This window comes from Schistocerca americana, chromosome 8 (genome assembly GCF_021461395.2).
Source record: "Schistocerca americana isolate TAMUIC-IGC-003095 chromosome 8, iqSchAmer2.1, whole genome shotgun sequence".
Lineage (NCBI taxonomy): Eukaryota > Metazoa > Arthropoda > Insecta > Orthoptera > Acrididae > Schistocerca > Schistocerca americana.
The window spans coordinates 62162973-62185384 of NC_060126.1; the positions used below are offsets into that span (position 1 = coordinate 62162973).

Here is a 22412-nt window from a genome sequence, read left to right on the forward strand (position 1 = left end):
AAAGCTGATGCTATATTTATCTGGGGTGGTGCTCAACAAGATTCTTTCGATGTTCTGCGAAAAGCTCTGACGACGGACCCTGTACTTGGTCTGTATGATGAGAGAGCACCTACAGAACTACACACAGATGCCAGCGGGTATGGGATCGGTGCCGTTCTGATGCAAATTTCGGACGGAAAAGAGAAGGTTATAGCCTATGCATCTAGGACACATACAAAAGCCGAGAAAAACTACTCAACTACAGAGAGAGAATGTCTTGCTGTGATGTGGGCCATGTGCAAATTTCCACAGTATCTCTATGGAAGGCCATTCACAGTTGTTACAGACCATCATTCACTTTGTTGGTTGACAGTTCTTAAGGATCCAACAGGACGACTCGCCAAGTGGGCACTACGTCTTCAAGAGTATGGAATTACCATAGTGTACAAAAGCGGAAGAAAACACCAAGGTGCCGACTACCTCTCATAAAACCCTGTGCAAGATCATCAAGATTTTGATGAAGATAGTGACTGTCTCGCTGCATTCCAGGATCTCTCTGCTGAGCAGAAAAAGGACGCCAAGATATCTCAAATTATGCTTCAATCGGTCAGAGGATGTGAAAGGACAATTTAGGGTAGTTAATGGATTACTTTGTAAGAAAAACTTCGTTCCGTTTAGAAAGAGGTGGCTACCAATGATTCTTAAATACATGCGCTTAGTTTTTCTACAGAAATTCCATGATACACCTGAGGCCGGACATTTAGGATTTATAAGACATACGACAGAATCCGCAAGAGATTTTTCTGACCAGGTTTATTTAGGTGTGTCCGTCACTACGTGTCGCACTGTCTAGAGTGCCAGAGGAGAAAGGCAGTTACTCGGAAACCACCTGGTGGACTCATACCAATTACACCAGCCGAAACGCCTTTCCAGAGTGTTGATATTGACCTCCTCGGATGATTTCCAACGTTTGCTATGGGCAATAGATGAATTATTGTTTTCACTGATTATCTGAGCCGGCCGCGGTGGTCTAGCGGTTCTGGCGCTGCACTCCGGAACCGTGGGACTGCTACGGTCGCAGGTTCGAATCCTGCCTCGGGCATGGGTGTGTGATGTCCTTAGGTTAGTTAGGTTTAAGTAGTTCTAAGTTCTAGGGGACTTATGACCTAAGATGTTGAGTCCCATAGTGCTCAGAGCCATTTTTTTGATTATCTGACACGCTATGCCATTACAAAAGCCGTGAAAACAGCCGAAGCATCAAAAATGGCTCTGAGCACTATGGGACATAACATCTGTGGTCATCAGTCCCCTATAACTTAGAACTATTTAAACGTAACTAACCTAAGGACATCACACACACCCATGCCCGAGGCAGGATTCGAACCTGCGACCGTAGCAGTCGCGCGGTTCCGGACTGAGCGCCTAGAACCGCTAGACCACCGCGGCCGGCGCCGAAGCATCCGAGATAGCCAAATTCATCCTGGAAGACTTTGTATTAAAACATAGTGCCCGAAGGTAGTTAATTACGGATCGAGGGAAAGTTTTTCAATTGAATCTTGTGACAGATAAACCGTCGGTGCAACATTACTCATCACATGACGACTGCCTACCATCCACAAACTGACGGGCTTACTGAACGTCTTAATAAGACCTTGGCCAACATTGTTAAGCAGAGCAACTGCGATGAGGTGCTACCTGTCGTGACGTTTGGCTACAACGCCACCAAACAAGACACTACAGGATTTACGCCATTTTTCCTGGTGCATGGGCGTGAGGCGACTACGACGATGGACACTGTGTTTCCGTTACATCCTGATGACGTGGACGACGACTACATGGGCCAGGTGTTAACCAGAGCTGAGGAAGCTCGGCAGGTGGCTCGACTCCGCACGCGGCAGGCTCAAGAAAACTATCGCCGAAGGTACGACGCGGGCCATCACCGTGTTGTCTACCAGCCTGGAGACCTTGTCTGGATCTTCACTCCTTTTCGGAAGGTTCGTCTCTCCGAGAAGCTCCTGAAGCGCTACTTTGGATCTTATAAGCTTGTAAGACAGTTGTCTGATGTTACTTATGAGGTTGAAGATTTCGACCCCTACACAAGACGACGAAAGATCAGAGACACGGTCCACGTCCTTAGAATGAAGCCCTACTAGGATCCTGCCACCCAGGATAAATTCGAAGCTCCAGCGACAGGAAACAAGACGGAAGGTGACGAAGAGCGTAGCGGCAAAAGAAGTTCTAAGAAGATCACCGCCAGGGAGAACATCAGTCATCAGGAGTCGGAGTATGCAGGAGCGACGTTCCCGGACTAGGGGGATGTGACACCGAGGCGCTGTTCGTTTAAGGAGTGAGCACTGTCGCAGAACTAGCTCCGTGGTGTAGCGGTTATGATACTAAACTGTTGCATGGAGGGTCATGAGTTCAAAACCCACCCGGACTGTACAGTTTTAATTTGTATATTCGGTTCGAGTACATTCTAGAAGTATCCACAAATGTTAAGAATCATTGGACTGGAATGTTCTGTAGCTGTATATATACTGCATGTGTTCCGGCCGGAGGCAGTTAGCTCCGTGCTCTTGTATGTGCAACTGCTGAATAAACCTTCGTTCAGTGAAGTTGATGTTCGTGGTTCATCTAATTACACCTTTCTCTACCTGACAAAATTAGCTCATTCCCAAGAATAAGAAGCTATTACTCAGTTAATACTCGGAAGAAATCGAACCTGCATTTGGATCATACTTCCTTAACTCTTGTGCAGAAAGGTGTGCAGTATACTGCTGCATCCATTTTCAATGAGCTACGAATCGAATTCAAAAATCTTAGCAGCAATCCACGCGCTTTCAAATCGAAACTGAAGAGTTTCCTCATGGGTCACTCCGCCTATTCTGTCGAGGAGTTCCTTGAAAAATTAAGCTGATTCTTGTTGTATTGTTGATTGCTTTTACTTAAACTTATGGACTGGCTTTTTTTGGGGTCATATACATTTACTTTTATCTCTTATTACTTTTATGTTGTAATTTCACGGATTGACACGTTCCATGACCTTGAGCCTTGCTCCTCAATTTGGTCCTACGGAACTTGACGTGTAAATAAAATAAAATACATTTATTTGAACATATTGTTCTTGGTCTTAGAGATAACGTTTAATACACGGGAACTCTATGCATGCTTACAAGTACAAACTGATAATGCATGCTAGAAAATATTTGTTCATCAATGTTGTGATCAACATTCTGTAAACTATGAAGTATAAAATTTCATGACCGACACGGGTTTGGTTCGAACTGTCCCATGGAGTATGATAAATAAATAAAAAAGTATATAAATGGACCGTGGGCAAATGGAAAGATGAGAATCGAAGCATTTGAGATTAGATGCATAATTAGAGGTCATGTCGCCACTACCACGTTAGTAAAGATGTCTATATTGCGCACACGTCATTTGACCATCCAAAATGTCATTTTATTGAAGTCGTTTTATTTCTGCATATGTCGTTTCACCATCTTGAATACCATCTGATTAAATTCGTTTATTTTTCTACATATGTCATTTCACCACCCTAAATACCATTTAAGTAAAGTCCCTTATTTTTCTACATTCGTCACTTCCCAAATTTTTTACTTTGAGACAATGAGGTAATATGAAAACTAAGAGTATCGAAAATGATAAGGAATTATAGATAACTACAATCTGTGTTTAACACAAAATACTTTTCGGTTAACTATGTGGAAAAGAAGACTGATTTCCAGAATGTAGGGGGAAACGATAGAAAAAAAACCAGCAAAACCCACATTTATACACTTGCATAGCAAATTGCTGCTGATCTGTGTTCACAATCGCAGTGCTAAACGAAATACTGATAATGATGAGTGCACACTGTAATTTCATATTGTGTAAAATATGACGTCCTTGAAGTTTTCAGAGTTTATTGCTACTATAGTTCTTGTGCATGACATGCGCGCTTCTCAAATTTTGGGACGAAACTTTTTCAAATGTTTAGAATCTCTGAATTTCGAACCTGTATAAGTCACGCTAAAGCGACACACTAAAAACTGATGTAAACAAATGGTTCAAATGGCTCTGAGCACTATGCGACTTAACTTCTCAGGTCATCAGTCGCCTAGATCTTAGAACTAATTAAACCTAACTAACCTAAGGCTCTGAGCACTATGGGACTTGACAGCTATGGTTATCAGTCCCCTAGAACTTAGAACTACTTAAACCTAACTAACCTAAGGACATCACACAACACCCAGTCATCACGAGGCAGAGAAAATCCCTGACCCCGCCGGGAATCGAACCCGGGAACCCGGGCGCGGGAAGCGAGAACGCTACCGCACGACCACGAGCTGCGGACCTAACTAACCTAAGGACATCACACACATCCATGCCCGAGGCAGGATTCGGACCTGCCTCCGTAGCGGTCGCTCGGTTCCAGGCTGTAGCGCCTAGAACCGCACGGCCACACCGGCCGGCCCTGATGTAAACAAATTGTTATTATTGTTATACTTACATTAGAACATTTTATATATTTTATTAATATTATCGTATACATCTGAGGCATGTTATAAGTGGGGGTGTTGACTCCAAAGTGTATTTTTTTTTCTTTTTTTTGTTGGTCGTGTAGGGAGGCTGTGAAAGATGATGCCCGTTATATTCATCAATCTTCTGTATATTCTGTTTTCAAGTAGCTCTGTCTCGCGAACAATGTTTGCTGTTATATGTGTGGCACATTGATTGGCTCCCACATATTCACCGCTGCTTCGGCTACACGGCAGTGTCTACCTGGGGCCTTTGACGCGAGAGTTTCTGCGGCCACTGACTAGCGAGGGCGTGATCGCAACACACGACTTCCCGGTTTGGAAGGAAAAGAAGGCGTTCAGTTGCATGCCGATTCAGTGTGGGCTCTGGAGTGAAGTTACAGGCAACCACGTCATAGAGACGCGTTCGTGGTTCCTACACACTCGTGTGTAATATGGTTTGCTGATGAGAGTGGCAGCATTAAGATGTACTGAGAGGAAGAGAAGGAGCCATGCATGAGTGCAGCAATGGGCTTGTATTGACGAAGTGATAATGAGAAGCATACAGAGCTCCTCTCTATGGGTCTGTTCAGCAACACAAGAGAATACACTGCTGGAAAAAAAAAGTATACCTGGAAAGATGGTGTCGATTTTGATCCGGCATGGCAGAAAGGCCGTACCCGACATTTCTTTTCCTGATTTCATACTTCGCCGAGCGTTTGGCTCTGCCATACATTCCCAGAGTGACTGACAGAATCGGCCTTTTACTGCGCAAACACGGCGTAAAGTTAATTTTCAAACCGACAAGGAAGATCAAAGAATGTCTTAGATCGGCAAAGGATAAAAGGGACCCACTTGCAGTGTCGGGAATATACCGCTTACCATGCACATGCGGAAAAGTTTACGTCGGAATTACTTGACGATCAGTCAACACCAGGATCAAAGAAGATAAGCGACACTGCAGGTTGGGGCATGTGGAGAAATCGGCCGTGGAGCACGCGCGGATGAGATCGATCATGTAATAAAAATTATCCGATGCGGAAGTTCTGGCTGTAGAGAAGCAGTGTCACACGCGCTTGTTTAGAGAAGCTGTAGAAATACAAAAACACGGGAACGCGCCAGGTACATATAGACTGCGGCCGCGAGCTCGGCTCCAGTTCACCACCGGCAATGGAGGGTGAGGCTTTGACAATGCCCGCCAATCGTGCTGGCGAAACGTCAGGAAAATCATCAGACGAACGTCGGCTGAAGAACCCGAGACAGAAGCAAATAGGCAGTTTGTCAACAAGTGGCCACGAAAGCCTTAACAATTTTGTACACTTTATTTATTTATTTATTTAACCTGGCAAGATTAGGGCCATCAGGTCCTCTCTTACATCTAACCAGGCATTCTACTTATTTTACATTCATATGTTTTAGTAGGCATGTTAAACTACATCTAGTACAAAAAGTGAAATAAACGATTACAAAGGCACACCTAGAAAAATACATACATATAGAGTTTGTATTCGTAGGTCATTAGCACTGTCATAATTAGACATCATTCAAGAGACGGATTTTAGGTAGGAGTGCTAGCAGCAGGGAGTATGAGGGAGACTGATGGTGAAGGGAGGAGAAGAACAGAGGGACATGATGAAACATGTGATTCTTGAGTTTCTCCCGGCGTATTTGATAATATACCCGTGGATATTTTGATTATGATGAAACATAATTAAGGAAATATAAAGGAAAAGAAGATTGCGTGGCTAATAGAGATAGAGGAAGAGGAAGGCATCTCAGGAACAAGAGAGGAGACACTAGCTTTGCTATTTGACAGATGAGAGAATTGGCCTTGTACATTAATTTCGTGGAGAACGTTATGAGGATGATAGTAGGAAATGCTTCAGCTTCTTCTTAAAAGCAGCAGGGGATTGAATTTTGCGCAAGGTGAGGGGCAGTTTGTTCCAGAGGCGGACAGCGGCAACTGAGAAGGAGTTTGCAAAAGTTTTTGTTTTGTGAGTGGGCACAGTTAGGATACCAAATAAGAGTGACCTCGTGTTTCGATTATGATGGCATGACAGGTTTTTAATCTCTGAAGCAAGGTACTGGGTTGCTTGCGCGACGAGGAGTCGCTGAAGTAGACATAGAGTGTGGTAGTCACGCAATTTGTCCGGCCGCAGCCACCCTAGTTGGGAGTATGAAGCACTAACATGATCATATCGGCGAATGTTGCAGATGTAACGCACACAGGTATTCATGGTTAGTTCTAGCCGTCTTTTGTTTTCACTACTCATGCCTTGTTGAATTACATCACAATAGTGGAGGTTCGGTAGAACGAGTGCTTGCACGAGCTGACGTTTCAAGTCTTGTGGAAATATGTTCCGAAACTTTTTGAGAGCATAGGGACAAGCAGACGTCTTCCGGCACACTGCGACTGTATTCTCCGCCCATTTGAGATGCTCATCCAAAGTGACACCGAAGTTCTTAACTGTTTTCTGATATGGTGTTGGAGTACCGTCGAGCAAAATAGGAGGTAGCCGTTCGCGCAAATCTGAACTTATAAATTTCTGATGGGCTATTAAGATTACTTTCGTCTTTTTTGCATTTAGTTTAAGCCCCAGGTTTTTCGGCCACGTCACTGCTGAAGACAGACCATCATTCATATGAGCGATTGCAGTGTTTACATCTTCAGGTCTTACGCTTAGGTAGAGCTGGAGGTTGCGCCAAGCACCAATGGAAAATTCAGTTGGTATTTAGTTTTAACAGTTACTGAAATTTCTTAGACTACACGACAAGTCTGGTCCGATTACAGCTGCGACGAGTGTCCAGACTGTGAGCAGTAGTGGCGAGTGGAGGGATTAATTACCTGAGCGTGCCGCCGGGCGGCGAGTAGGCGAAGCAGGTGAGCGTGGGGTGGTGCTGGCGCAGCAGGATGGCCAGGATGGCGGCGGTGCCGGCGCCGAGGCTGTGGCCCACCAGCACCAGCTCGAAGCCGGCAGACCCGCGCTCCGGGTCGTGCCCGAACGCAGCCTCCAGGATGCACTCCTCGCGCAGCTTCTGCCGGATGTACTCGGCAGCCTGCACCATGCCCTGCACCGCGCGCCACACACCACCGTCACACACAGTCCAAAACACACCGTGTAATACGTGTATATTTCTATTGCCTATTGTCAAACCACAATTTATGAAGGATGTTTACATTTTAATAATAGGATTAAGTAGGAATAATTAATATTTGTCATGTAGGAAATAATTGTGGTAGCAGGGAATGTCTGCACCAAAGTATTGTTGATAAGAGAGACCGCAAATTGATACAATTTTAAAAAGGGCGGGAGAGACCGCGTATGGATACATTTTAAGAAAAGAGCGGGAAAGACCGCGCATTGATACATTTTGTAATGGTAGCAGAGGGTGTCTGCACCAGAAAGCATTGTTGGCAGGAGAGACCGCACTTAAGCGTTCGTAGGAAGTCAGTAGTAGAGATGGGCAAACTGAAACACGTAACTGTTTCGAAACAAATGAAACAGTACAATGAAATGTTTCGATGCGCTGTTTCTAAACAGTGAAACAGTTTATGTTCTGTAATCTAATAAACCTACACATTTTACCATCCTGAATGTCTACTGTATAAGTATGTCCATATAAACACAAATGAGGTGCGAGAGCGCTAATCATATCGCAGAAAGTATGAAACTATCACTTAGGCGTCTTGGCAATTTCGTATTTCCTGCAGCAAATGCGCTGTTTTCGTGTCGTGTGACTTTCATACTTTTCAATTGGCTGAGGACAGCCATAGCTGAAGACAGAAGAACCATCACGAACGGAACTGGAGGTGGGAGCAAACTGCAGAAACAACGGATATGCTGCTGGGATTCCCACATTCCGTTAGTATGGGTAATATACCCATCCTGCTAATTTCCATGCACACAGAGGGAATCAATGTGGATAATAGGCACAGTGACTATAGACTCACAAATAACGCCAAATAATTCGAATAAATAACAAAATATAACAGAAAAAATTTTTGTCTAGCGAGGTGTTTCGAACCGTTACTATAAATTCACCATGCTTCCCAGCCCTTCCCGTTCACCATTACACTATCAGTGATATGTCAAACAGATTGCTTGCAATTATACCTACATTAGATTTATGTATCTGTCTAATAACTGTCACTCTACGCCTTTTTATTCAAAATGTTGTAGGCTTACTTGCGTTTCTTAATATGATTACTGTACATGAACAGAGAAGCGTATGTTATAAAAAAAGTGTAATTTAACAATCATTTTCACATATTTATTATTTTGAATGTGAATAATATGCGTTGTTTTATTGTTTGGTTAGTGTTTATAAAGCAGATGTTACGCCATTTTGGAATAGGACAGTCAGCTAGAAACAAAGCTTTATTTTCGGATATCTTAAGCTTCATGCTATTGCTTGTCAAAAATATTTCGACACTCTTGAAAGTGTTTCATGAAGTGGTATGTTGTGTTTCAGTACCTGTGCCGAGCCCGAATCTCGTCCGACACAGAGCGGAATGAAACATCACTGTTTCGATACAATTAGTCCGTTCTAAGCACAGGTGGACTGAAACAGCTTTATTTTGAAACAACGATACAGTTCCTGTGTCTGGTTCGAGATCGAATCTGGTCCGGTTAACCGAGACAGGGGCGGAATGAAACGCCACTGTTTCGAAACAGTGAACCACAGCCGCTCCAAAACACTGAAACAGTTGCACGTATCGATACACTGTGTCGAAACATAGAACCAGTGGCCAAGTCTAGTCAGTAGTTAGCGAGATGTGAAGCGAGTTGGTAGCAGGTCTGAAGCGAGAGGTTGAGTGGAGTAGTGTGCCTGCCAGCCACCAGCTATGATTTACAAGAGATTATAAACGGATGTACGGAGACATCAACTAACTATTATCATAAGAGGAACTTATATTATTGAATTATTTTCTTTGCGAAACTCAAGACTACTGAAGGTATGTTTGGGAAATGCTAGTTGTAAGATTATTGTAAAAAGTAAGTCCCATTTGAACGTTTGTAAAATCATTTCATTACCAACAGAAAATATTTGAAGCGTTTTCAGAGTATAATTAATTTTTGACAGCAATGTTGCATTACTGATTATAATCCATCCCAAAAACCATCAACATAAAACTTTGCAAAAATTTTATTGTTGTCAAGAAAAAGTGTAACTATGAATTACGTAACTTCAGTCAAATTAATTAAAGAATAACGTCAGCTTTGCTAATAAAGAATAACGTCAGCTTTGTTAATAAGTACAGCCACTTATTGTGACAGCCCACCAGCAGTTAACAGAGTATAGTAAAACAGAGTAAGTATATTCATGTCGCAGTTCGATGTAGCAATCAGATGGCGATCCAGTAACAGTAGAAAAAGGTAAGGAACAGTTTTGGGTTATTGCAGATAACGACTGAGGGCCACGACGACGACACATTCTGTGTTTCGTCGAAATAATCAGAAAATCACTTTTAATAAGCAGCAATTAAATTTGTATGCGAAGATTGAGAAAGAGAATAAATTTCAAAGGGAAGATTTCATTTGTTATTATTAAGCAAGAGATAGAAATCCTAAGGGAAAGTTACATAGGTTATTGTAAAAGGAAAGGTTATCATTAACAAAAGAGATATAAAGGAGACGGGAAGGTTTCAACCGTCCACCTCAGAGTGGTCTAGGAACTGAACTGAAATGCGATGCTGTGCTGCGAATTTGAAAGTAAGTGTTACACTACCAAATTCTCCTTGACAAAGATCTCTGACGTGGCACAAAAGGGGGTATTACAATGTCGTCAAGTACACGCGGACGCAGATAAAAGTAGCCCCTGTAAGCATAAAGGAAATGCAGTGAAATTGCAGAAACGAAGAACTGAAATGAACTTACCATTTGTTTAAAATGAAAAATACATTACAAAATTTTGTGCATGGCTGCACGTTCAGAGACCGTGAATAGTTACAATTGAAAGAAAACAGCTCTCGGTCCCTATTTTTAACGAATTAACCGGGTTTCAACACTGCTAGGAGTGTCTTCCTCAGAATTTAAACCAAAGAATGGTCTATAATATGGTCACAGAATTATGACTAAAAACATACGATACAGAGTGTAAGTACAGAATCATCGTGAAAGACTGGCAGTACTTATATGTCATTTATAAAATAATAAATATGGCAAAAGGGCATTAGTCACAAAGATACCACGTCCAACGCATTCTTCGAAAGAAATACCATTGTAACGTTGCTTTTTCTACTAATAACGATTTGAAAAAAAAAACTTCATTCATAATTTACATTCTATTCGTTCCCCTTTAGAAAATTCTGCTATCTACAAAATTGTCTGCGATACTTGCTCCTCTTACTATAAAGGACAAACAGGACGTGCCTTCACTACCAGACATAAAAAACACTTGCTAAGAAAAAACGGCACTAGCCGCCAAAATTCGTCGTTTGCCGACCATCTTCTAATTACAGGCCATTCACCTAAAGCCATCTGCGACAGCAACATTTTGTACACCGAAAAGAAAGGGTTCATATGGTTCAAATGGCTCTGAGCACTATGGGACTTAACATCTGTGGTCATCAGTCCCCTAGTACTTAGAACTACTTAAACCTAACTAACCTAAGGACATCACACACATCCATGCCCGAAGCAGGATTCGAACTTGCGACCGTAGCGGTCACGCAGTTCCAGACTGAAGCGCCTAGAACCGCACGGCCACACCGGCCGGCCAAAAGAAATGGCATAGACTAGATATTCTAGAAGAATTAGAGATTTTCAAACATCTCGCTCGAAAGGATAGCCTCATGCTTAACGAAAAGCAACAGTTACCTAAAAAAAAAAAATTTCAACGGTATGAAGCCGTTACTCGATATCTGACTTCGGGTCTCCTTGTGCAGGTTACTGGAATGTTCATTTCCTTCTGAGGTAGTCCTATGTTTTCTAATCATCAAATGTTTCTTGGCTGTATTTCACGTTAATATTGCTTTCTACAAGTTGTCATTCAGTCCTATCTACATTTTCATAATGATGTTTTCATGTTTTACCTTACTGTTATAAGCTTCGATGTAGACAAAATGTTATGTTGTATGCTACTATCAAACAAACATTGCTTTCCATTATGTACCAAATAACTGTCATTTATAATCATTTCTGCCTACATTTCAATGTAAAGTAGTCTAATTTTATCTACGGCTACTAGATGGCGCGCTCGTTGCAGAGCCATGTTCACCTGGCCGCACTAGTTAACGCGGGCACCTCAGTCCGTTTGCAACCTGTAACCGCGTAGGTAACGAGGAGCCTTTAGTGGCTCCACATGAATATCTTTGTGACTAATGCCCTTTTGGCATATTTATTATTTTATAAATGACATATAAGCACTGCCAGTCTTTCACGATGATTCTGTACTTATACTCTGTATCATATGTTTTTAGTCATAATTCTGTGACCATGTTATAGATCATTCTTTGATTTAAATTCTGAGGAAGACACTCCTAGTAGTGTTGAAACCCGGTTAATTCGTTGAAAATAGTGGAAAATACATTTATAGAAGATGCTCAAAATTACTCCTTGCAACAACAGTACAAGTCTAAGCATATTCAGATATGCCCCCCCCCCCTTCCTATGCTGGGCCGCCCGCATTGCCAACCCCGCTGACCCCGCCGGTCAGCCCGCACACTATTCGTTCGTTTCTTTCGTCAGTCGACTCGACTGAATCGAGCTATCGAGTAGTTGTACTTCCGTTATGTAGCACGCGCGACCGCGTCATCGTATTTTATACGTTTCTGTCTGGCACATAGATAGCTAACACCTACGAGAAAAGTCGCGGCCATTCTAGTGATCTCGATGCATTATTCTGTCTGGCATTTGTTCGAGAAAAGTCGCGAATGTTCTACTGCTTTCTTGTACAGAGAACCTTCGATGCGTAGCGTTATGAATACGGACTGTTCGCCAAATACGGAGCTAGTTTACGTTCAGAAGCACAAATATTAAGACTGAAGAATGAATAAGTAAAAATTCCTAGTTGTAGGAAGTCTAAGTGTGAAGATTAGTTAAGAGTGACAGCGATCATTTGAGTGTCAAGTAATAATAATAATAATAATAATAATTATTATTATTATTATTTTTACTAATAATGTAATAACTGATGCGTCTGTCTCCTGGAAGAATAGGTGCAAAGAATTCATCATTTGAGGAAGAGAACTACAACTGTAACTTTCTTTGTATCACATGACGGCATTGCCTTGAATATGTGTATTTCTTTCTTTCACTTACGCCATAGTCCCGCAGCGATCGCAGGTTCGGCGTGGTTAGAACGGATTTGGCAATGTTAATGTTAGGGATGGCCTGATGCCTTTCCTGCCGCCACCCCGTACCCCCCAGGGATGGAATCAGAGTACCCCATCTGTCTGCATCTAGTGTAAATCGCGAAATAGTGCGAACGTGTTTCAAATGTCTGCGATGCGTGTAACTGAGGCGGAACGTGGGGACCAGCCCAGTATTCACCTAGCGGGATGTGGAAAACCGCCTAAAAGCCACAGCCAGGCTGGCCGGCACACCGGCCCTCGTCGTTAATCCGCCGGACGGATTCGATCCGGGGCCGGAGCGCCTACCCGAGTCCAGAAAGCAGCGCGTTAGCAGTCTCGGCTACCCTGGCGGGTGCCTTGAATATGTGTATAACCAGTGTAAATAAAAATTTCTTAAACTTTGCATGTGACTTGATTATTTTTTATTGCGGTAAAAGCAAAGGTAGCTCAAGATATCTTTAGCGCCGCTTCCTCGAGGTGTTTCTGTATCCGCCACAGGATAAACCCAGCGTGAAGTTCGGATAAATATCGATGGCGTAAACCTTACGGCTGATGTCGTCTTTCAGTACCTTTATTGTATGTGCGTTTGTTTCATAGATTTTCCTCTTCAAGTGTTCCCACAGGAAAAATACATGTTGTTAGATCGGACGAAAGTGGTTTCCATGAACACTTGCTGTTAGTTCTTTCCTCGCTGAAGATGTCGTGGACTCGTTCCAGAGATACGTTAGACCCGTGGCACGCTGTCTCATCTTGCTGCAAGAAGGAGTATTGCCTCTCATATTCAGTGATTTGAGCACAAATTGTATCAAAATTTTCCATATGCGGAACCGTGTTGAGGGTAGTGTCAAAAAATATTTTTGGACAGGGACTGCGGACAGGTGGTGTGCGGTGGGAGTGTGAACCGGCCGTCGGGCGTACGGAGATAGTCCGTGCAGTTGCGATAAAGTTGAGTCCCGGATGGCGCAGCGGCTACCGCACCTGCCTAGTAAGCAGGAGATACCGGGTTCGAATCCTGGTCCGGCACACATTTTCGTCCGTCACCGCTGATACCGTGTAATATTCGTTGCAGCTGACTGCAGTGATCCCCCTTTAACTTACGAGGCGTTTTTTTTTAAGTAAGTACCGTTTTGAGATTTAAAAAAGACGGGCTAAGATATCTCAATAATTTTATTTTTACACGAAAGCCTGTACCTTAATCTACTTTTCTACATAATTTCCGTCAATACTGAGCCACTTGTCATAACGTTGTACCAGTTTTTGGATACCCTCCTCACAGAAGTCTGCCGCCTGACTTGTTAACCACTGCATCACCACTGTTTTGACTTCGTCATCGTCTTGAAGACGCTGACCGCCCAGGTGTTTATTCAAGTGCTGGAACATATGGCAGTCACTGGCCGCAAGATCGGGGCTGTACGGAGGATGATCTAGAGTTTCCCATCGAAAAGATGTGATGAGATCTTTGGTCTGATTCGCCACATGCGGACGGGCACTGTCTTGCAGCAAAACGATGCCCTTGCTCAACTTCCATGGACTGTTGCTTTGATTCTGGTGTGACGTAAGCCACCCATGTTTCATCGCCTGTAACAATTCGGGTTAAGAAATCATCACCGTCGTTGTGGTACAGCTCAAGGAAAGTCAATGCACTGTGTAAACGTTTGGTTTTGTGCACATCCGTCAACAATTTCGTTACCCAACGTGCGCACAATTTTCGGTAATTCAAGTGCTCTGTCACAGTGCCATATAAAACACTACGAGAAACATTAGGAAAGTCATCCCGCAAGGAGGAAATCGTAAAGCGTCTGTTTTCTCTCACCTTATTGTCCACTTCCTGCACCAAACATTCATTAATGACCGAAGGACGTCCACTCCGTTGTTCATCGTGCACCATTTGTGCGGCCCATTCCGTCACTCATAATGTTTTCTCCGTAAACTGCACAGATATCACAATGAATATCGATCGCTTTTACGACTTTAGCACTAACCATGGTCCTTGCCGTTGGTGGGGAGGCTTGCGTGCCTCAGCGATACAGATGGCCGTACCGTAGGTGCAACCACAACGGAGGGGTATCTGGTTCCTGAAGAGGGGCAGCAGCCTTTTCAGTAGTTGCAGGGGCAACAGTCTGGATGATTGACTGATCTGGCCTTGTAACATTAATCAAAACGGCCTTGCTGTGCTGGTACTGCGAACGGCTGAAAGCAAGGGGAAACTACAGCCGTAATTTTTCCCGAGGACATGCAGCTTTACTGTATGATTAAATGATGATGGCGTCCTCTTGGGTAAAATATTCCGGAGGTAAAATAGTCCCCCTTTCGGATCTCCGGGCGGGGACTTCTCAAGAGGACGTCGTTATCAGGAGACAGAAAACTGGCGTTCTACGGATCGGAGCGTGGAATGTCAGATCCCTTAATCGGGCAGGTAGGTTAGAGAATTTAAAAAGGGAAATGGATAGGTTAAAGTTAGATATAGTGGGAATTAGTGAAGTTCGGTGGCAGGAGGAACAAGACTTTTGGTCAGGTGATTACAGGGTTATAAATACAAAATCAAATAGGGGTAATGCAGGAGTGGGTTTAATAATGAATAAAAAAATAGGAGTGCGGGTTAGCTACTACAAACAGCATAGTGAACGCATTATTGTGGCCAAGATAGACACAAAGCCCATGCCTACTACAGTAGTACAAGTTTATATGCCAACTAGCTCTGCAGACGATGAAGAAATTGATGAAATGTATGACGAGATAAAAGAAATTATTCAGGTAGTGAAGGGTGACGAAAATTTAATAGTCATGGGTGACTGGAATTCGTCAGTAGGAAAAGGGAGAGAAGGAAACATAGTAGGTGAATATGGATTGGGGGGAAGAAATGAAAGACGAAGCCGCCTTGTAGAATTTTGCACAGAGCATAACCTAATCATAAAAGAAGGTTGTATACCTGGATGAATCCTGGAGATACTAAAAGGTATCAGATAGATTATGTAATGGTAAGACAGAGATTTAGGAACCAGGTTTTAAATTGTAAGACATTTCCAGGGGCAGATGTGGATTCTGACCACAATCTATTGGTTATGATCTGCAGATTGAAACTGAAGAAACTGCAAAAAGGTGGGAATTTAAGGATATGGGACCTGGATAAACTGAAAGAACGAGAGGTTGTAGAGAGTTTCAGGGAGAGCATAAGGGAACAATTGACAGGAATGGGGGAAAGAAATACAGTAGAAGAAGAATGGGTAGCTCTGAGGGATGAAGTAGTGAAGGCAGCAGAGGATCAAGTAGGCAAAAAGACGAGGGCTAATAGAAATCCTTGGGTAACATAAGAAATATTGAATTTAATTGATGAAAGGAGAAAATATAAAAATGCAGTAAATGAAGCAGGCAAAAAGGAATACAAACGTCTCAAAAATGAAATCGACAGGAAGTGCAAAATGGCTAAGCAGGGATGGCTAGAGGACAAATGTAAGGACGTAGAGGCTTGTCTCACTAGGGGTAAGATAGATACTGCCTACAGGAAAAATAAAGAGACCTTTGGAGAGAAGAGAACCACTTGTATGAATATCAAGAGCTCAGATGGCAACCCAGTTCTAAGCAAAGAAGGGAAGGCAGAAAGGTGGAAGGAGTATATAGAGGGCTTATACAAGGGCGAAGTACTTGAGGACAATATTATGGAAATGGAAGAGGATGTAGATGAAGACTAAATGGGAGATAAGATACTGCGTGAAGAGTTTGACAGAGCACTGAAAGACCTGAGTCGAAACAAGGCCCCGGGAGTAGACAACATTCCATTAGAGCTACTGATGGCCTTGGGAGAGCCAGTCATGACAAAACTCTACCATCTGGTGAGCAAGATGTATGAGACAGGCGAAATACCCTCAGACTTCAAGAAGAATATAATAATTCCAATCCCAAAGAAAGCAGGTGTTGACAGATGTGAAAATTACCGAACTATCAGTTTAATAAGTCACAGCTGCAAAATACTAACGCGAATTCTTTACAGACGAATTGAAAAACTGGTAGAAGCGGACCTCAGGGAAGATCAGTTTGGATTCCGTAGAAATGTTGGAACACGTGAGGCAATACTAACCTTACGACTTATCTTAGGAGAAAGATTAAGAAAAGGCAAACCTACGTTTCTAGCATTTGTAGACTTAGAGAAAGCTTTTGACAATGTTAACTAGAATACTCTCTTTCAAATTCTGAAGGTGGCAAGGGTAAAATACAGGGAGCGAAAGGCTATTTACAATTTGTACAGAAACCAGATGGCAGTTGTAAGAGTCGAGGGGCATGAAATGGAAGCAGTGGTTGGGAAAGGAGTGAGACAGGGTTGTACCCTCTCCCCGATGTTATTCAATCTGTATATTGAGCAAGCAGTAAAGGAAACAAAAGAAAAATTCGGAGTAGGCATTAAAATTCATGGAGCAGAAGTAAAAACTTTGAGGTTCGCCGATGACATTGTAATTCTGTCAGAGACAGCAAAAGACTTGGAAGAGCAGTTGAACGGAATGGACAGTGTCTTGAAAGGAGGATATAAGATGAACATCAACAAAAGCAAAACGAGGATAATGGAATGTAGTCAAATTAAATCGGGTGATGCTGAGGGAATTAGATTAGGAAATGAGACACTTAAAGTAATAAAGGAGTTTTGCTATTTAGGGAGTAAAATAACTGATGATGGTCGAAGTAGAGAGGATATAAAATGTAGACTGGCAATGGCAAGGAAATCGTTGCTGAAGAAGAGAAATTTGTTAACATCGAGTATAGATTTAAGTGGCAGGAAGTCGTTTCTGAAAGTATTTGTATGGAGTGAGCCATGTATGGAAGTGAAACATGGACGATAACTAGTGTGGACAAGAAGAGAATAAAAGCTTTCGAAATGTGGTGCTACAGAAGAATGCTGAAGATTAGGTGGGTAGATCACGTAACTAATGAGGAGGTATTGAATAGGATTGGGGAGAAGAGAAGTTTGTGGCACAACTTGACTAGAAGAAGGGATCGGTTGGTAGGACATGTTCTGAGGCATCAAGGGATCACAAATTTAGCATTGGAGGGCAGCGTGGAGGGTAAAAATCGTAGAGGGAGACCAAGAGATGAATACACTAAGCAGATTCAGAAGGATGTAGGTTGCAGTAGGTACTGGGAGATGAAGAAGCTTGCAGAGGATACAGTAGCATGGAGAGCTGCATCAAACCAGTCTCAGGACTGAAGACCACAACAACAACAACAACAACAACAGCACTAAGAAATCTTATAACAGCCCGTACTTCACAGTCGGCGGGACTCACGATTATCGAAGACATCTTAAACACTCAGTACACAACGTAAACAAGGAAGGATCAGACTATAATGGCGTCAGTGAGTAGATTAAGGTACAGGCTTTCATGTAAAAATAAAATTATTGAGATATCTTAGCACGTATTTTTTAAATTTTAAAACGGTACTTAATAAACACGCCTAGTACATGCAATGTTTCGCAGCTGCAAATTCTGCATAGTGTCTGTCCTTTCGTTCACGTAATTATCTGTCCAATGATGTGCGTTCCTCTATCACCGCACCAAACATCGATCTTTTCACCATAGAGTGGCTCCCGACACACAACGTTAGGGTTCTCCGTTGCCCTGTACCTCGTATTCTGGCATTCACGTGACCGGTGAGATGAAACCATGCTTCATCACTCATGTGGTAATGGAAAGCGTTTAACAAACCATCGTCGATGTTTTTCAAAATTCGCCTGCAGTAAATACACGGTTCTCTCTGTCAACTCCCGTAGTTGCTGCACAATCGTCACACGATATGGCTTCAAAGTTAGATTTTTCATTATCCGCTGGCAACTCCTAATTACATGCACCTATTGGCCCAGTTTACATGTAGCCTTCTTTGGGCTCTGAATAATTCTTCGGCAAATGTGGGCAGTAACTTATGGAGTGCGAACTGTAGGATTTTTTTGTCTTTTTACATTCTGCACAGATCCTTAGGTGCACGAATTCTTCTTACGGACTCTGTGTGTTGCTGTCTTTGCTGGTAGTCCTCTATCCAGATACTTGACACTGAAATTTTCGCGAGTTTCCTTAATCGAACCTGTTGTCACATATGATTCCACAATTTCAATTCTTTCTTCTATCGAGAGAGTCATTTTGCAGACCTCAAAGAAGAACATCTAACTTCACTCATCAAATAAACTGAAATGCTGACAGAAGAATGCTAACAAACGATTACTGCATGAAACTGTGCATTTTTGTAGATTTGTACTCTATTTCAGTAGCAGGAGATTAGTCTTTAACGTCCCGTCGAGAACGAGGTCATTAGAGGCTGACTGAGGAAGGACAGAGAAGGAATTGTGTCGTGCCCTCCCAAAGGAACCATCCCGGCATTTGCGTTAAGCGATTTAGAGAAATCACGGAGAACCTAAATTTGGATATCCGGACGTGGGTTTGAACTGTCGTCCTCCCGAATGCGAGTCCCGTGTGCTAATTACTCTATTTCAGAAGTCGAAATATTGCATTTGCATTCAAAGGGGAGGCGGGCTACTTTCAAGTGCGCCACCCTTTATTTGTCATTTAGAATGACCGACGGAGACTTGTTACGGTGCTCTGCGCTTGAGAGTACGGCAGTTTCAGTGTCATGTTTGGGAAAGGAACGGGAGAAAAGGAATAGGAAACGTACTTGAGTCAAGCCGTAGATTTCATGGCGAGACGAGAAAGGCAAAGACGAAATTTGTGACGGGAGCTTTAAGACGAGAACGTGAAATCGTATGAAATGTACTTGCGAATGGATTTCAGTGTGTGTTCAGGAAAGTGGCTCCTTATGTTACGAAGCAGAACACTCGCCTCAGAAATGCTACAGCGGTAAAAGACAAACTTACCGTAACACTGCGATTTTATGCAACAGGAGAAAGCTAAAGTTGTTTACAGTATGGAACCCGAATACCGCAGTGTACATTGACGGGAGTAGTACCAGAAACGCGTGAAGCTATTTATAAAACATTGAAGGAAGAATATGTGAAGGTAAATAACTGTTTATAAGATACTATAGCCAAGAAGAAATATTTGTATTTCTACAGAAGTTGTAGATTTTCTCCTTCATAGCTTCGGGGTTACAATCTGGCCGTGTTTCACAGCTGATGCCCTCCGCAAGTTACACATTGCATCATCCGCCTTTTACTTTTCTATCAATTACGTTGCAGATGCAACGCACCATGTAAATTTCGAAACCATGCTGATAAAAATTTCCTTTCGGGCAACTGCAGGAATGTTAGCGCTCCAAGCGGTTATATTTCTTCATACAGTAGGACTATATAGAAGACGAACGCTTTCTTTGAGCAAATCTAAGGCGAGGCGCTAGATTTGGTCAAAGCAAATTTGACCCAGGCCTCACTTTGACAAAGTTCCTTATTACATTATCAAATTTTGTTTGACAAAGGAACTTTATTTGACAAAGTCTGATAGTGTAGTAAGGCCTAATGTTAAGGTTGTCAAATTTTATTAACGTAAGTGAACGCACGACGCATGTTGCGCAGGGTGAACTGAAAGTGGAAGGGCACTACAGTGGCAAAACGTAGAGGAGAAACTTGTGTGGCCACAGTGCAATAACATGTCTATATACAGGGTAACAGTTATTGAACTACATGAAGAAAACGTTAACTTGTTACAAACTAAGGTGTACAAACAAATTATTCAACATGTAAACACCACTAAAGGTATTCGGATTTATGTTATGACATGTTCGATATGCCTGCCATCATTGGCGGTGATGTGGTGCAGACGAATAGAGAGATTCTGCATGACCCGCTGAAGTGTCGGAACATCGATGGTGTCGATAACCTGCTGAACATGTGTTTTCATCTCAGCAATGGTTTTGGAGTTATTGCTGTGCGATTTGTCTCTAATACAGCACCACAAAGAGGAGTCGCATGTTTCAGATCCGGAGAATATGCTGGCCAACTGGGGCCAATGCCAGTGGCCTCTATGTACCCGAGAGCCAGCATGCGGCCCCCAAAATGCTTCTTCCAGGACATCAAACACTCTCCTGCTTTGATGGGGTCGAGCTCCGTGTTGCATGAATCACATCTTGTCCAAATCAGGTCGCTTTGGATAATGGGTATGAACCATTCAGGAGTCACCGTGCCATCAAGGAATATCGCACTGGTTATTCCGTGACTGGACACTGGACACCACACAGTCACCAGTTGAGGGTGAAGAGACTTCTCGATCGGGAAATGCGGATTCTTAGTCCCCCAAATCCGTCAATTTTGCTCATTGACGAACCCATCCAAATAAAAGTGGGTTTGGTCGCTAAACCAAACCATGCGTGCGTACTAATTCCCAACGTGTCCCCGCGACCAACCCTGCAGTTTGAGCCTCGAACGCAAACCGTTCAGTAGTTGTGACGATAGTACGGTAGAAACTCGCCCAAGAGCCCTGAAAAATCGGTATATAAGTGAGCCAAGTCAGTCAGTGCTAAACAATCAATCGATGAAGTAGTTATCGGTGGAGCACGCAGTGCATGTCGCCTAGTCGTTCAGAGCAGTTCCACAGCGCAGCCTCCAAGTCACAACGGAGTGACACTTTTGTGATGCTGCTGCAGTAAAGCTCCGCGACGTCTGTACACGGTCGGGGAGCGGTAATTGAGTTCCCCGTAAGCGTACACGAATAGTTATCGTCTTGAGTTTTCTGTCTGTCACAATATCTGAAGGAACAAGCGCAGTCTTGCACTTGTGGATAAGATACCTCAATATTTATTTTCTGAACGAGTTACAACCGCGGCGCACGTCTCTTATAGCGAAGAAATTTGTTGAAAAGCCGACAACGGATATACAGACACTGAAAGACACTGAAAGACACCACCATTAAACTATTGGGAAAGTAAATTGTTTTTGAAATTAATCCGTCTGTATCTACATGGTTATCCTGCAATTCACAATTAAGTGCGTGGCAGAAGGTCCATCGAACAACCTTCAAGCTATTTCTAACCCAAACGGCGCGCGGGAAAAACCAGCGCTTAAATTGTTCTGTGCGAGCTCCCATTTATTTTATCACGATGATCATTCCTTCCTGTCTAGGTGGCCGCTAACAGAATATTATCGCAATCGGATGAGAAAGTTCGTGACTGAAAGTTCACGAGAAGGTTCTCCCGCAACGAAAAACGCCTTTGTTTTAATGACTACCACCCCGACGTAAGTGTCATCTCTGTGGCACTCTGCCCTATTTCGCAATAATACGAAACAAGCTGCCCTTCTTTGAACTTCTTCGATGATCTCCGTCAATCCCATTTGATGGGGATACATTAGTACCACTCTCTTTAGGAGACCCGTTGCACTTTCTAAGTGCTCTACCAATAAATCGCAGTCTTTGGTTTGCTTTACCCACGACAGTATCTATGTGATCGTTCTAATGTAACTGTTTCAATAATCCCTAAAAGCCGGCCGGAGTGGCCGAGCGATTCTAGGCGCTACAGTCTGGAACCGCGCGACTGCTACGGTCGCAGGTTCGAATCCTGCCTTGGGCATGTCGTTAGGCTAGTTAGGTTTAAGTAGTTATAGGTTCTAGGGGACTGATGACCACAGCAGTTAAGTCCCATAGTGCTCAGAGCCATTTGAACCAATAATCCCTAAATATTTAGTTGAATTTACA

The 22412-nt window shown here is 43.0% G+C and overlaps 1 protein-coding gene across 1 annotated transcript in view; it reads right to left on the reverse strand.

Annotated features, from left to right (window-relative positions):
• The window catches only part of LOC124545529 (diacylglycerol lipase-alpha), a 454063-nt gene that overhangs the window by 218522 nt on the left and 213129 nt on the right, over positions 1-22412 (reverse strand). The window contains exon 11 of the mRNA XM_047124477.1: positions 7345-7568. Coding sequence (XP_046980433.1) covers positions 7345-7568 — 224 coding nt within the window. The remainder of the gene's footprint in view (positions 1-7344; positions 7569-22412) is intronic.